The sequence below is a fragment of the Alternaria arborescens genome (genome assembly GCF_004154835.1).
Source record: "Alternaria arborescens strain FERA 675 chromosome Unknown contig_30, whole genome shotgun sequence".
Taxonomy (NCBI): Eukaryota; Fungi; Ascomycota; class Dothideomycetes; order Pleosporales; family Pleosporaceae; genus Alternaria; species Alternaria arborescens.
This window is the reverse complement of record NW_021167885.1, coordinates 56,887-71,317: the sequence shown is the minus strand read 5'-3', so window position 1 is coordinate 71,317 and position 14,431 is coordinate 56,887. Positions and strand designations below refer to the sequence as shown.

At 50.3% G+C, this 14,431-nt stretch overlaps 7 protein-coding genes across 7 annotated transcripts; 3 read left to right on the top strand and 4 right to left on the bottom strand.

Moving 5' to 3' along the window:
- Positions 1-242: 242 nt before the first annotated feature.
- AA0111_g9842 (hypothetical protein) lies at positions 243-1,432 on the bottom strand (the record flags this gene model as incomplete). The annotated part of the gene is made up of 4 exons (XM_028656446.1): positions 243-480; positions 547-840; positions 978-1,353; positions 1,405-1,432. The coding sequence occupies 4 exons, from the start codon at positions 1,430-1,432 to the stop codon at positions 243-245; spliced, it is 936 nt and encodes a 311-aa protein (XP_028502577.1).
- Positions 1,433-1,659: 227 nt separating this feature from the next.
- Positions 1,660-2,632, top strand: AA0111_g9841 (hypothetical protein; the record flags this gene model as incomplete). The annotated part of the gene is made up of 4 exons (XM_028656445.1): positions 1,660-1,700; positions 1,747-1,998; positions 2,045-2,292; positions 2,346-2,632. The coding sequence occupies 4 exons, from the start codon at positions 1,660-1,662 to the stop codon at positions 2,630-2,632; spliced, it is 828 nt and encodes a 275-aa protein (XP_028502525.1).
- An 829-nt stretch (positions 2,633-3,461) lies between these two features.
- Positions 3,462-3,894, top strand: AA0111_g9840 (hypothetical protein; the record flags this gene model as incomplete). The annotated part of the gene is made up of 2 exons (XM_028656444.1): positions 3,462-3,753; positions 3,815-3,894. 2 exons carry the CDS (start codon positions 3,462-3,464, stop codon positions 3,892-3,894), a joined length of 372 nt encoding a protein of 123 aa, XP_028502526.1.
- A 148-nt stretch (positions 3,895-4,042) lies between these two features.
- AA0111_g9839 (hypothetical protein) lies at positions 4,043-4,547 on the bottom strand (the record flags this gene model as incomplete). Its single annotated transcript, XM_028656442.1, has 2 exons — positions 4,043-4,172; positions 4,231-4,547. 2 exons carry the CDS (start codon positions 4,545-4,547, stop codon positions 4,043-4,045), a joined length of 447 nt encoding a protein of 148 aa, XP_028502565.1.
- A 986-nt stretch (positions 4,548-5,533) lies between these two features.
- Positions 5,534-7,808, bottom strand: AA0111_g9838 (Galactose oxidase; the record flags this gene model as incomplete). Its single annotated transcript, XM_028656441.1, has 4 exons — positions 5,534-6,686; positions 6,737-6,901; positions 6,952-7,364; positions 7,431-7,808. 4 exons carry the CDS (start codon positions 7,806-7,808, stop codon positions 5,534-5,536), a joined length of 2,109 nt encoding a protein of 702 aa, XP_028502528.1.
- Positions 7,809-8,979: 1,171 nt separating this feature from the next.
- AA0111_g9837 (hypothetical protein) lies at positions 8,980-11,329 on the bottom strand (the record flags this gene model as incomplete). The annotated part of the gene is made up of 4 exons (XM_028656440.1): positions 8,980-9,890; positions 9,954-10,690; positions 10,752-10,880; positions 10,929-11,329. 4 exons carry the CDS (start codon positions 11,327-11,329, stop codon positions 8,980-8,982), a joined length of 2,178 nt encoding a protein of 725 aa, XP_028502564.1.
- A 1,006-nt stretch (positions 11,330-12,335) lies between these two features.
- AA0111_g9836 (Efflux pump) lies at positions 12,336-14,244 on the top strand (the record flags this gene model as incomplete). Its single annotated transcript, XM_028656439.1, has 5 exons — positions 12,336-12,549; positions 12,596-12,721; positions 12,858-13,038; positions 13,086-13,824; positions 13,888-14,244. 5 exons carry the CDS (start codon positions 12,336-12,338, stop codon positions 14,242-14,244), a joined length of 1,617 nt encoding a protein of 538 aa, XP_028502563.1.
- Positions 14,245-14,431: the final 187 nt, after the last annotated feature.

The following is a 14,431-nucleotide window of genomic DNA, read 5'->3' as shown; positions in this document are numbered from 1 at the left end:
GCGGGCTTTATTTGCGACAAATTCTGTAGATCTGCTAGCGTCGCGGTATTGGCTTTGCCGCTCATAGCATTGCGATATCTGACAACTATGCAACAAAAGTGGAAGGCTCCCATAGTCTGCAGGATCGGATGGTGTATTAGGAAGGGTTCGCGTGACGTCCAATGTCGGCACTCAGCGGAAAGCCCCAACTTCTCGCCTCCTACATGATGTGAGCAGTAGAAGGTGCGAACGCGCATATGAACTTACCACCATGTGCGGAAATCCACAGTCGATATGTCGATACCTAGATCTCGCAGTGCGCTAGTATCTAAATGACAATCGTAAGGCCTAACAGTACCATCTTTTGGTTCTTCGTCAGGTTTGAAGGGTTCCATATTGTCAAGAGGCAACCCCATGATGTCAGCAAATGTCTGGCAAATTTGCCATTTGGTCATCCGGTCTTCGGAGCTGAATTGGAGAACACTTGGTAGTTCACGGCTCCTGTGTTCATCGTCAGCACTGGATGACTAGATGCGCACAACTATCCGTAATTTGAGCGTAGCTTACGTGGATGCTGGATCGAGATACAGCTTCGCTATATCACGACACACTCGACCAACATCTTGAGTATTCGTAGGATATCGAAGCGCATAGTCATCGACTTGGATTTTTGGCTGGCCCTGTTCTATCTGTTGAGCGTTCCACAATTGCGACATGAGCACGTTGACTGCACTGTCTTTTGGCTCGTCGCAAGATCCGTAGAGGACTGGGACGCGGAGAACAACGACTTTGTTGTTTGCACCAGTCCTGCTGGCAACGTCAAGGACAGCTTGTTCGCCTTCCAGTTTACTTTGGCCATACCTGACGAATCTTGTCAGTCTAAGTTGGCACAACAGCCACCATACTCGGGACTCGTCATGTGCCATGAAGTGGGCATTGGTAGACGATCCAAGGTCCTCGTATTTACCATAAACTTCTTGTGTCAGATCTGAACTTACGCATTCGGTGGGCTCGGCGCCGAATCTGGCTTGTAAGGAGCTTCTCCAGATTTCCCAGCAAAGACATAGTCCGTCGAGATGTAAATGAGAAAGATTCCTCGAGAGGCAGTAGCTTCAGCTAGAATCCTGCTTGCGTCTACGTTCAGTTTCCTCGCTGCTTCTGGGTCTTTGGTACAAGAGTCCGGAAAGCGGTTGGCAGCGCAGTGGACGACAACTTGCGGGCTGACTTCATCGAGCACCCTCAAGATCTCGTCTTGATTCAGAATATCCAGCTTCACTACATCTGGCGAGGTGATACGACTCAGCCCAGTGCCGATTGATTTCCAACCGTCTAGAAAGAACTCTCGTTGCACTTGACGGCCAAGCAGACCACTAGCTGCACTCTAAGGGTCAGCTAGCAGTAGAGCACTGGTGAAGTCTGCTTTACCTCCAGTGATCAATGCTGTCTGTACCATTCTGATTACTTTGCAGACCGACAGGGTTAAGGAGCAGAAGTCTCGGTCGAGCAGGCAAATTGATGGGAACGACGGAGTGGTGGAGCTGTGGCAGCTTCATCGAGGGCGTGGATGCGCGCATCATCACGTGTTAGCGAGACCCTGAATCCCTGCAAGCTCGCCGCGACTGGTCGATTGTCGCGACGCAACAAGCAACCCAGAGCTTACACGAAACAATCACAGCCACCATGTCGACCATAGTAAAGGAAGCTTCCCAGAGCTCATACCCGTATGTTTAGGAAGCTGCGTTCGTGATATCCGCTCACCAAAAGCAGTCCCGTCATCCCCAAGGACTTCAACGGCAACCAGCCAAAGACGATTCGCTTGTTTCCTCTCAGCAACTACACATTCGGAACCAAAGATGGCCAGCCCGAGGAGGACCCTTCGGTGCTCGCTCGGCTCAAGCGGTTAGAAGAGCACTACTCGGAGCATGGCATGCGACGAACCTGCGAAGGCATCCTGGTCTGCCACGAACACAACCACCCGCACATCCTTATGTTGCAGATCGCAAACGCCTTCTTCAAGCTGTACGAATTGTCATCGCCTATAACTGTTCTGGCTGACGTCATATAGACCCGGCGACTATCTCCGTGCTGAGGACGACGAGATCGAGGGCTTCAAGGCGAGGCTGAACGAGCGCCTCGCACCAGTCGGTACCCAATTCACTGGCGAAGGCGTCAATGACGAGTGGGTGGTTGGCGACACATTGGCGCAGTGGTGGCGACCCAACTTCGAGACCTTCATGTACCCTTTCATCCCTGCGCATGTCACCAGGCCAAAGGAGTGCAAGAAGCTGTACTTTATCCAGCTTCCGCGCAGCAGTAAGTTGACCTGCCTATCCTCCATGTTTTGGCCAATCTCTAATGTTTCGCAGAGGTCTTGAGTGTTCCGAAGAACATGAAGCTCCTCGCCGTTCCGCTATTCGAGCTTTACGACAATACTGCACGATACGGCCCACAACTCTCAGCAATCCCTCATTTGCTCTCGCGGTACAACTTCGAATTTGTCGATGAGGATGGAAACGTCGCAGCGTGCACGCCTGGTGTAGGTCCACCTGAAGGATACCGACCTCAGACCAAGGTGCTCGCAGGCGGAGATGGGGAAGACACCAGGATGGAGCAGAACGGAGATGGAACAGGTAGCGATATCACTCTCTCGTAGAGCGCTCTCTGTCACCACTCTACTATCTGTGTTTTGTCTTGCTAATTCATACCCGGTGTCAGGCGTTCCAAGAGCGAAGGCCCTTTGACGTGGCTGCTTCGGCCACGATGCCCGTGTTTTGACAAAAGGGCCTGATATCTCTGTCATGTCAATTTGGTACATATATCCGCGAACGATTCACACACCTTCAGTCGCTACTATTGTGCGAACGTAGACGTGATGCTGGACTGGCGTGCAGCTGAAAGCAGAGCTCTTCCGAACGAGGGCTCCACACGTGCTGTATAATGCAAGCTACCATACGATATCGAAAACGCACCAATCAGAATGCGATATTGCAGACTTTCAGGCTCTCCCAATGTCGGCTTTGTTCACTCGTGACTGGAAAACGCGCAATTGGGGTGTCCTTCTGTGGTGAACCTTGGGTCGTTTCCCAATCTCTGCAACACCATACGCTTGATTGGTTGGCGATTCATACAATCTTAGGTCGTCTCCTGCTTTCTTCATCTACATCATATGAACCATGACAATGCTAATGGTCGAACTTGTATGAGATTGGCTCGACCGCCTTGCGCTGGGGCTTTGCTGCTAGTTTACCAAAGATCTAGGAATTCGCCTCGAGTCGCCTTCATATAAAAGGCACTGGATTGTCCCACCGTCTTTTTCCTACCTTGAAAGACAAAGACTGCCTCCCGTCTTGTGCCCGCTGATCTGATCGAAGGGATCCTCACATCAAAGTAACCAAGACCCTATAGTTCCAAAACATTGCGTACTACTCACCCCTACTACAGCTTACTCCGTGTCGACTAATCAATCCAGGTCTCGACGAAAAATGCGTTTCATCGTCTCCGTCTTTACCGCCGTGGCCGTCTTGGCCACGTTCACGATCGCCAGCGACGATGGCAACCGTATCGTTTGGCACGAACGCCCAGTCAGAGAGCAATGGGGCTGCGTCACCACTTGCAGGGCTTCCTTTGTCAAGAACACCGAGTTCTACAGGACACAGTGCGCCGTCTGCATGGATAGGATTAGGAACACTGTGTGCCTTGGCTGCGCAGATGCCTTCAGGGCTGGAAGAAATAAGCACGACACGGACTTGATTTGCAACAGATGCCGTCATATTTGTACGTATTGTTGTACAAACCGCGTATGAGACACACACTGACTTCGTGCTCGCACATCTAGCCGACTACGATTCTACTTCCGACTTCACAGATGACTCGATGTCGGACAAGGAAAAGTGGGAGGGTCCATTGGATCCCTAAAAAGCTTCACGGGAACCATATGCAACCAATTTTGGTAGCGATGGCATTGCTCTGAAATGGTGTTTCTACATCCATGGTTGTGGTAGAGATTAGATTGGTAAGGATTAGGTAGATAGGGATTAGATTGGTAGCGAAGTAGAAACAAAAGCTATCGCCCATGAAACTTTGGGCACGAAACCCTGACTGAAGCGAACAATCCACGAACGCACTCTTTGTTCTTGGGCTTCCATTCGACGCCTCTGCAGTTACTTCCACTGTGAGTCGTGACCTTGCATTTACTATAGCGGTGGGATCACATGTGAGTCCATCTCCTTTAGAACATGACAGTTGACTTACCCGATTGAAGATTTGTACCACGCGATTATGGATCCGACGTTCCGAAATGGGATGCAGCGATCTTGACCAGAGATAAAATTCATGCTGTAGGAAGGGCCGTCTCTGATTCCGCATTCGAGGCCAGTGTAAACCCATACCTTAGCAAAGTTTGGGGGCAAGACACCCGCAAATGGGCCGGCAGTTTGATAGGGTATCTCGGCGGCGACTGCCATCGTCGCTGGCACTGGTAGTACTTCTGCAGTTGTTTCGGGTGCAGGTATGGCCAGAGAAGTGATCACCAAAGCGCTGAGGCCGACAAAGAAGGCGGAGAAGTGCATCGTGGCTTTGTCGCTGGGTGAGACTCTGAGCTGGAAGTTGTTGAATTTGTCCCCATGACGGTCATCGAATAGAGCTGAAGTCGCGCGTTATATACACGAAGCTTGCGATATTTCCACTACAGCGCTTTCCACATGTGGTCGGAGACAATGAACGCCCTGCAAATCATTCTGGATGTGTTTCATAGCCTGAGGGTTTGCGACCAGTGTGACCGAATCCGTGCGAAATGATATTGTGGTCAACAAAGACTTTTCCTCATGTGTCCAGCGTGTAGGACGACCTTGCACGGTAATCGTATAGTCCTTTTTTCCACACGTGACATCAATACTATATGCAAAACTGATCACAAGTACAATATCGCCATTTGGGAAATCTTTCTTTGCTGCGCGTGTTCCACCATGTGGTGTGTAGCAGTCAGTGTGGAATACCGCTAGTAGGCCCAAGACGATCACAGCGCATGCAGCTAGAGTGCCTGACGATAATCACATCCCCAAATCAGCCGTGCGTGTAGGACAGAGGTGTCAGTAGTCAAAAGCTAAAAGTTCTTTGCTAGCTTCATGTCACCGGCACGGTAGCACTCACCTCTGAACTAACCTCACTACAGCTCATGTATCCAGTTCAACGATAACTGTTCCATCTTCCATGGGTGAGGTTGTAAGCCACATCTTTCTTGATTACAATACAAGGCCAGACATTGCTTGTGTGTTTTCAGGGGAAAGCGAGTGTCAATAATTTCACGAGATCATATCGAGCTCCAGGTCAGACTGTTCATCAGTACAACAAGATTTGTTGCAAAGCGAGCAAATTATAAATTTCCACCTTCTCGGTAAACGTAATATACATTATGCTACAACAGACATTATATACTAAGTACGTAAGTAAAAGAGAGACTCGCGGGTGAGGTCGACATAAGGAAAGATTCGAAGACGAATGGTGCATAACGAGCGTTGCGACATCCAGTATGTGGGCTCAAAAAACAACGGCAGTCTCATGGCAGTACGATCTGCACGGTCCTAGCAATGCTAGGAACACCCTCCTTCGAGATGACAAAGACGTAGTAGGAGCCTGGAATAAGAATACCGCTGTCATTGGGCAATGTAGCGGTGTATGTGCATCCCTCGCCCTTGATGTTTGAGAGTGGCACTCGTCGCTGGTCGGTGTTGACTGAGTGTGTGACGCTGCCGATGCGAACTAGGGTGAACTTGAGACCTGGTTCTGAGGTCTCGACTTGGATAGTCAGCTCGCCTCCAACTTTGACACTTTCTGCGCTTNGAGAGCGGATTACAGGACGTGTTGCGGGAGTTCCGTCAGTATTGAACAGGTACGGCGGCGAGAAGATTTGGCCATCGGCGTGGTCGACGAGTTTGTTGCAATTGGCGGAGCTGCGGCCGACTCCCTGGGCGACGTAGCAGAGACCGCCACCACCGCTGAAGACACGTCCGTCGGCTAGCAAGATACTAACCGAGTGATAGTTGCGAGGTACGGCCTGTGGGGCAAGGACCTTCCAGGACTTTGTGGCTGGGTCGAAAAGTTCCGGGTAGAGAGCTCCATCGTCATCTGTGAACACCTTCGATCGTTTTTGGCCACCACTTACAAGGACCGTTCCGTCAGGCAAAACGACCGCATTGGAGAAACCGCGAGGATAGGTCATATCCGCGACACGCTCAACCCTTGCAGGAGAGTTCGGCTCGTCAATGGTAGTGATGTGGGCCCTGGCATTGGCATCTGAGTCTGTGTAGTCAGGAGCACCACCAGCACTGAAGATCTTGCCGGCGACGGCATCGTACATGACAAAGATACCGCACATCGCGTCATCAATTGGGTCACGTATACCAGCGGCGACTTGCGATCCGGTTCCCTTTGTGCCATACCAGTTCATAGCTTTGCTAGGACCGGCTTGGAAAACAGAAGCGTTCTTCCAACCAAACAACCACGCATGGTTGTCTTCGCGCCAGATTCCTTCATGATCGGTCGTGAGCATAGCCTTCATCCTTGCGTTTGGCAATGCTGTCCAGGTGTTGGTGGAGGGATCGTAAACCTCGCCGTCCTTTCCCTTGCGGGGACCAGAGTAGGCACCTCCGATGGTGAACACGCGATTGTCGGATGTCGTCGTGGATGATTGGTAGCCACGGGCCATCTTCCTAATTCATATCAGTACCATTCTTTGATGACAATATTTGAGGAGACGTACATGTCGGGGGCGCGAGTGAAAGCATTCGAAGCTGGATCGTAGAGACTGGCTGCAGAAGCATCTGACCCTCCTTGAATCAAGAGCTGACCATCTTGAAGACTGCTCATTGCAGGACAGAACATGTCGTGGTGAGTGTTGCTGACTGTACGGGCCGAAACAGCTCCACTGTGAAGACTGTCAGCATAGGCCGGTAACCTAATGTCAGTATGGCTTACGTATTGAAGTTGTAGTCCGCAAACTGGGTTCGTCCACCAGCACCACCGAAGGCGTCAGCTCCCCAACTAGAGAAGACGAGAAGACGTTGTGAGACAGGATACTCAGGAACGACATATGCGGCAACAGGGATGACAGGCAGGCGAATGAGATCTGACCATTCACCGTCTTTCGCGGGCGCGGGCGCGACGTTTAGACGCATCACATCGTAGCGTTTGTCGGTCGACCAGATCAAAGTGTTACTCCGCGAGTCGGCTTTGATGTGGCAAGCCATCTTTGCGGAGTCGTAAACGGCTGCGTTGCACGTAGCCCAGTTGGCACACAGGTAGGCGCAATCATCGAAAGTCCTTATACCCTGCCATATCTTTTCACTTGGTCCGCGGATATCGGTTCCTGGACAGATGCTGTATTGTTTCTGGTATTACAGTATTAGTTTGCGAACATATGGTGTCTCCTTTCGAGAAAGCGAAAACAGACTTACCCGGTTTCTATGGTAAGTCCACTCGTTGTGAGGGCAACGAGCGATGTTGACCTGCTCTGCTTGGATGACTTGGAAACGGTCATTGGCAACCCAAGTCAGGCCAGTAAGATCTTTGAAGTGACAGTCTTTCGTCCGGGTATCAAAGACTGCCTTGAAACAGTCCATGCTCTGGTCGCAGAGTTTCGCGCATGCTGTAACCGAAGTAACTCGCTTTATTGACGTCGAAGGTCCAGTCAGATCGGTACCAGGACATACTCGATATCTGATACCTTCCGCTCCAGTGAAAACATCGTCAGTACCCGGGCAAGCATTAAGGGCGTGTGTAAAATGTAAAAGAGTGGCTGCCGAAAGCACGGCGAAGAGATTGCGGACCTGCATTCTGGATACGAATTCAGACAACTGGCCTGAAGCAAGAATCGCAGTTCTGGCGTCAACTTCCTATATACTCTTTCCAGCTACGGTCCTGTACTTGTGACCCACACATTGGAGTTTGCAGGAGTGGATACCTTTGAAACAAGCGGGAGGATTGTAGACTTAACATCATATAGGGTAGCGTACTACTGAGATAGGAAATGTTCGTGAGTAGCTACCCTGTATTTGTTCACCTATATATCGTATTTCAGTATGTTCGATAGCGCTAAAGGCTCCAAGTCCGGAGTTGCCAGGGGTTCATAGCAACGGTAGCGGGCCGAGACACCCAGCAAGGTTAGTGGTGATGCCACTATCGGTATGCTCGGCCTTCCTGGAGTCATGTCGTTGACTGCGCCTCAAGGAGATGCTCGAAAGGATCGCGGTTGTTTTGTCGTGATGTGGGGTGCTGTAACGCCGTAATGAGCTATTAGCGAACGCAAATGCGTACACCCGAGACTGACACAAGGTCAGAAAAGGTATGAATCTTGTCTCAGCTGTCGCTATGCCATAGTCTATGGTGAAGTGCACGTCCTGAATAAGTGATTGAAGTATTACGGCTTCATACAAGCCAGTCGGCTGATGGCTGGTTCCCTGTCAGGCTGCTTGAAACGCCAAGGCTATCGCTCCACTCCACCCCTGCGCCCATCAGGGAGACGTTATCTACAAAAAAAGAACTCCAGTTGAATAACCACCGTTAAAACTCTGCCCCTGTTCTCAGCGCATGAGATATTGAGAAACAAGTCTATTGAAAATACAATCGCAGACCCGCACGGCTTTAAAACGGCTCATGCAAATGCGCCGTATCATGATAGTATAGGGTCGCAAACGCGATAACAACACTAGACAAGCAAGTAGTAACAGACGACGACACATGGCCTGGGGTACACGAGATAGTTGAGATACGCCGTTGTAGATGCGGATGGGGGTGCCGGAACGTTGGGTGTTACACCGGATCGCTGACTCGGAACTGAAAGGAGTTCGGTAAATATGTCATGACAGCCTGAACATCCTGGACGTTAATACCTGAGTCGGTCTAGCGATACCATGAGATCCTGTCATGGTCACGGTCTCCATCGGACACGGTCAGGTATCGTCTTAGTCTTTGAGGACACAAATCTTGATCCTTGATACGACAGCTTCACCATCCTTGACCAGGCATCGCGCTCCAATTAGGAATTTGCCAAGTCCATGGACTACCGTTAAAGTTGATCGGAACCTCTGTGAGATCCATAGGGAAAACTCCACTGCCTATGTTCATGCCATCGGTAACTCCTAATTGGGAACCGAGACTTCCCAAACCCATGAGCTCGGATGTCTGTGGGTTGGCGCTATCGGAACCTGGTGTCTGGAACTGCACCTCCGCCGCTTTTTCGTCCACAAGTGCCATCTTCCGTTTGATGTCCGTCACAATCTTTGGTGGCTCTGACTGTGCAGATACTGCCTCGCGCGCGGACCAAGCTTGAAGTACGAGTCCCGCAAATATGGTGAAGAAGGGGTTCTTCGGTTTTGTTTCGATTGGACTGTCCTTTACCTCGATATCCATCAAACGAGCGGCGCAGTTGTCGCTCATCGCCTGCCACGATCGGTCTGCATGTTCGCCTAGCGGCCGCCTTTTCAACGCTTGAACAAGATGAACATAGACGGGAAAGGGGAAATTCAAGTAGACGATCCAACGGAAGTTCTTGATGAGGGGTGATGTCATGAGCATTGTATCGCACTCAAGCAGCCGGAGCGCAAAAGCAAGACCGAGGTCGCGTTGCTCATCGCTTTCCTGTCCAAACTTCTGCGAATTGGTCGATAAGTAATTTGCGAATCCGATCTTTGCAAGTGCTGCGCGTGTCGTCCATATAGTCAGGAAGTGCAACGGGTTCTGGGCATCGCAATGTGCAAGATACTTTCGCTCCATCGTCGAATCGAACTCTGTAAGTTCGTCGAATTCTGAATGAGCAGAGACGGAGGCCTTCTTCGAGAACGTTTTTAGGGCTGGGTTGATAAAATCCAGATGAGAGGAGCTTTGACGCACGAATTCGCCAATCTGACTGCGTATCACTGAAAGAGGGAGTATCCGAAGTCAGTGATGTCTCACATATATTTCAAACAGTCAGAACTCACCTGGAAACAGTGCTTCAGATAAAACCCCGAACTCAGCAGGCTGAGTGTTCATCTCGGCCCGTAAACTGAAGTCATTGACATTGAGCGGAAGTTTGCAGTCCCACGTTGGAAGCAAGCTAGTGGTCTTGCACTCGGTCATCTCGGCCATACGGTTATCGTAAAGTGTAAGGGACCACCACAGCCTTCTGCGGAGCTCGGCCTCGAGCACGGAGTGCCTGGCGTTGGTAGATTCTGTGTCGATGCCCATTCGCTGGGCAATGCGAACAGCAGCTCCTAGCATAGACGACAGTGACCGTGGGTCTGTGTCAGGCTTGAGTGATATCAAGTAGAGATGAAGAGCTGTCAAACATTCTCTATCGCTGGATTTCAAGAATTCACAGTTCACCAGCGCCTCTCTTGCACCCACCTGGTAGCCTCTGATAATTTCTGATCTACGCCTTCCAAACATCGCTTGGCACTGCTCTTGATCCAGACTGAAAATAGCCATGCAGTAGATTGAGAACATGAGAGCCTCCAGATTAGGATCGATATTGGATATGTCGCTAGCGGCATCGATGATGCGTGCTTGGAGGGTGGGGGTATGAGTAAGCTTCAGCAACGGATCAACATTTTCCAGGTACAGTTGCCAGAGCTTGAAGATCTGGGCTTGTGGTGGATGTAAGGTTGAGAGGCTGACATCTGCGCTACGCGAGCAAAACAGCAGGTCCTCGCTGTGATGCAGTTCGTGTGCGTAGAGACTAAACATGGTGGTACAAACTTAGTGCATGCTACACATCCAATCTGTGTAGGGACACTCACTAATCCCATGCTTTCACAATTTGTGCTTGTCGTAGTGCGTGTCGAGACGAACAACTGTGGTCAGAACCATCGTCGCTGGCGTTATCATCAGCATCGTATGCTCTTCGGTTCATGGCATGCCAAAAACTCCTATTGCGATTAGAAGTGTTTCTTCCTAGTGCTACAGCTTCTTCATACTTGGCTTGGGAATTCTCGGCATCTCCTGTGGAGGATGGCTGAGTTCTAGTGTACTCCTTATCACGACTCTCGCTTCTTTCTTCGGATCGCGTTGGCGGGTTCGAAGATGCATGCAAGGCTTGGAAAGCAATGCCGTTTTTCGTAAGGAGATCCTCATAGTGGCGCAGGCGATCGAGCAGCTCTCGCTCAGGAAATCTACGGCGTCTCTGCCGGGGGATTGTCGCAGCGGATATACATTGTGTACCAGCCTTGGTGCAGTTGGAACAAGGATATCTTCGATCGCACTTGACCTTTCTTTGCGCGCACAGCACGCACGAAAGTACGCGCTGCGGCTTGCTTGCAGCAGCTAGTGGAGATAGAGCATCAGCACTGAGCTCAGGCGTAGGTATGTCCGAAGACATATTCAAGACGTTACCCTGCGCGCTGAGACCGAAATGGCGATCACGTATAGCAGTTGAGAACGTAAGAGACAACCTCTACAGATGTGGGTGGGGAGGCGACAAATATCAGGCAACCACATGCAAGCCGCTAAGCAGGACCCTGCTTATTTCCGGGCAACACATTATCGAACTGAACACATTGACTGGGAGCATTGTCGATTGATGCGGGTAATACGGCCCTGGCGACGTGAAAGGCGTTCTGTCATGATGTCAATGGGGTGCGAGTGTCTAGAGAACGTATGGGGCTTACGTAACGCGCGCTCGCGTTGGTTTCAGTCGCGTTCCTCCAGCTGTTCACGCTCTGCTAAAAGCTGGCTTGTGAAGGCCTCGCATAGTCCATCAAAAGCGTTTTAATGCATGTCCACTTCATCTAAGCATGAAAACGCGTGCTTAACACGCGCAGATATGGCGACGCTCGTTGTATACAGAAGAAACCCCTCTCTGCGCGAAACAGTATAGCTTGAGCTAATGCGCACACGTTGCCCCTGACCTCCTTCTAGAGAAAATATTGCGAAGATGAATAATTGACTCCAGATTGCCTGGCAGGTGTTGGGCATGAGATAATGTCTACGATGTAGACTCAATTTGACTGTAAGCCGCTCGGCCAGATCTAACACCCGACACCATCACGTGCTCTTCGACATAAGCCCTGACTCCCAGGACAACGGAATACAACGACATAACATAGCGTCAGTATAGACTTCAAAGATATTCTAGCTATGTTAATTCTCTCGCTTGTTTCGGGGATCTGCAAAAGCTGTAAGCTCCTCTTGTTCACTAAGGCAGCTCGCGCAACAAGTCGGACATTTCTATTCCCCGAATGCATTCGTGTAGCAAGACACGCTTCTCGGATTCTTGCACATACCGAATGTACATATAATAGCTAAGGCTTCGTCTCCATGTTCGTAACACATCAAAGATCAAGCTTCTCTTCCATTCTTGGCTCGATCCTACCAACGTTTACATAATGACTACATCAACTCCGACTGACCCTCTTCGGGAGGCACGACCGTCCACCTTCACCCAGGATACCGAGAAAGACGACTTGACTCCGCCCCCGAAAACAAACGAATATGCCGATGCGGAGAAGAACTACGATCCTAAGTCGCTCAAGTTCTGGCTTATCGTCATCTCGATCTATCTCGCCTTCTTCCTCGTCGCTCTGGATCGCATGATCATTGGTACGCGAATTTCATATATGCTAGATTCAATACTAACAAGTCTTAGCTACTGCTATACCGGCGATCACGAACACATATGGCTCCATTGCAGATATTGGCTGGTACGGCAGCGGCTATATGCTTACGTGCGCAATCTTCAATCCACTATTTGGAAAGATATACCAGTTGTACAGTACGAAATGGACATTCCTAATGTCGATTTTCATCTTTTAGGTGGGAAGTGCTTTGTGCGGGGCTGCACCTACTTCCGATGTTCGTAAGTAATACGCAAAGCCATAAGGTCTTCAGCATCCTGACCTTCATCATAGTCATCGTTGGTCGCGCAATCGCTGGCATAGGAGCGGCAGGCATTCAATGCGGTGCGGTCATGATCATTGTTCCCCTCGTCCCACTACGCAAGCGACCCGTTTTTACTTCTTTTTTCGGCCTCGCATTCGGAGTGTCATCTGTATTGGGACCCTTCGTTGGAGGCACCTTCACGGACAGCGCGTAAGCTATTCGATTTGCTCCTTGAATCAGCGCTGACCATATATTAGGACCCTGACATGGAGATTTTGTTTCTACATCAACCTTCCTGTGGGCGCTTTGGCTTTTGCTACCGTCTTCTTCTTCTTACATCTCCCCTATACGCCAAAAGAGAAGCTGTCCATTTTCGCGCAGCTCAAGCGCCTCGATCCAATAGGCCTCGCTTTTTTCGTGCCTTCGATGGTATGCCTCATCTTGGCTCTGCAGTGGGGAGGTACGACCTATCCCTGGTCGGCACCGAGAATCATTGGCCTGCTCGTGACTTTCGCAGTCACGTTCGTCGCATTCCTAATTGTGGAGTTTACAATGCCAGACACGGCTATGGCTCCGCCTCGAGTCATTTTGAACCGTTCTATGGGTGGTGCCATGCTTTTCATCTTTCTTCTCGCTGGCGGCATGATGAACGCTGTGTACTACCTCGCGATCTGGTTCCAGGCAGCCCAGGGCCAGTCTGCCATGCAGGCTGGTGTACGTACGATACCGATGGTTCTGTCACTCGTTCTCTTCGGTATCATCACAGCGGTGGCCACCCAAAAGATCGGATATTATGTTCCTGCTATGCTCCTTTCGCCCATCCTCGCATCGATCGCTAGTGGCCTCCTTTCTACACTTACCCCACACTCCCACGCAAGCAAATGGATCGGCTACCAAGTATTCTACGGGTGTGGACTTGGCGTTGGAGCACAAACGGCAAATCTGGTAGCGCAGACTGTGTTGCCCCGTTCAGACGTCTCTCTTGGCATGGCGATGGTAAGTGGTGCCTATACGAAATGCATATAAACATACACTGACTTCGTATCTTCACCTCTGCAGATGTTCTTCATGAATCAACAGGGTGGCGCCATCTTTCTTGCTGTTGGGCAGAATCTGTTCTCGACTCAACTTGTGGAGCGGTTATCCGGCATTGCCGGTCTCGACACCAAAGCCATCATCAACACTGGCGCCACAGAGCTTCGCAAAGTGGTGCCGGCGAATGAGATTGACACGGTGGTTTCAGCTTATAGCTATTCATTGACACGAGTGTTCATCTTATCAGCAGCGCTCAGCGCTTGCGTAATGATCGGGTCGCTGATGGTTAAGTGGGTAAGCATCAAGAAAGATGCTCCGAATCCAGAGAAAGCGGTGTCGCAGGACGTGGAAGCAGGTATTGATGCGAAAAGTGAGCACTGAGAAGGCTTCCGTTATTTGGGTCAGGGTAATTGACACCAATCGGGGCATTTGGTTTGTGTTGGAAATGTATATGCAACAAGGCAAGAAAATGAAAGTAATTCGAATAGCATATTAACAGTCTCGTTTGACTCAGCCCTTCCACACTGTTGAGGTCACCAATGGCATGAATACACAATACATGCTTGAC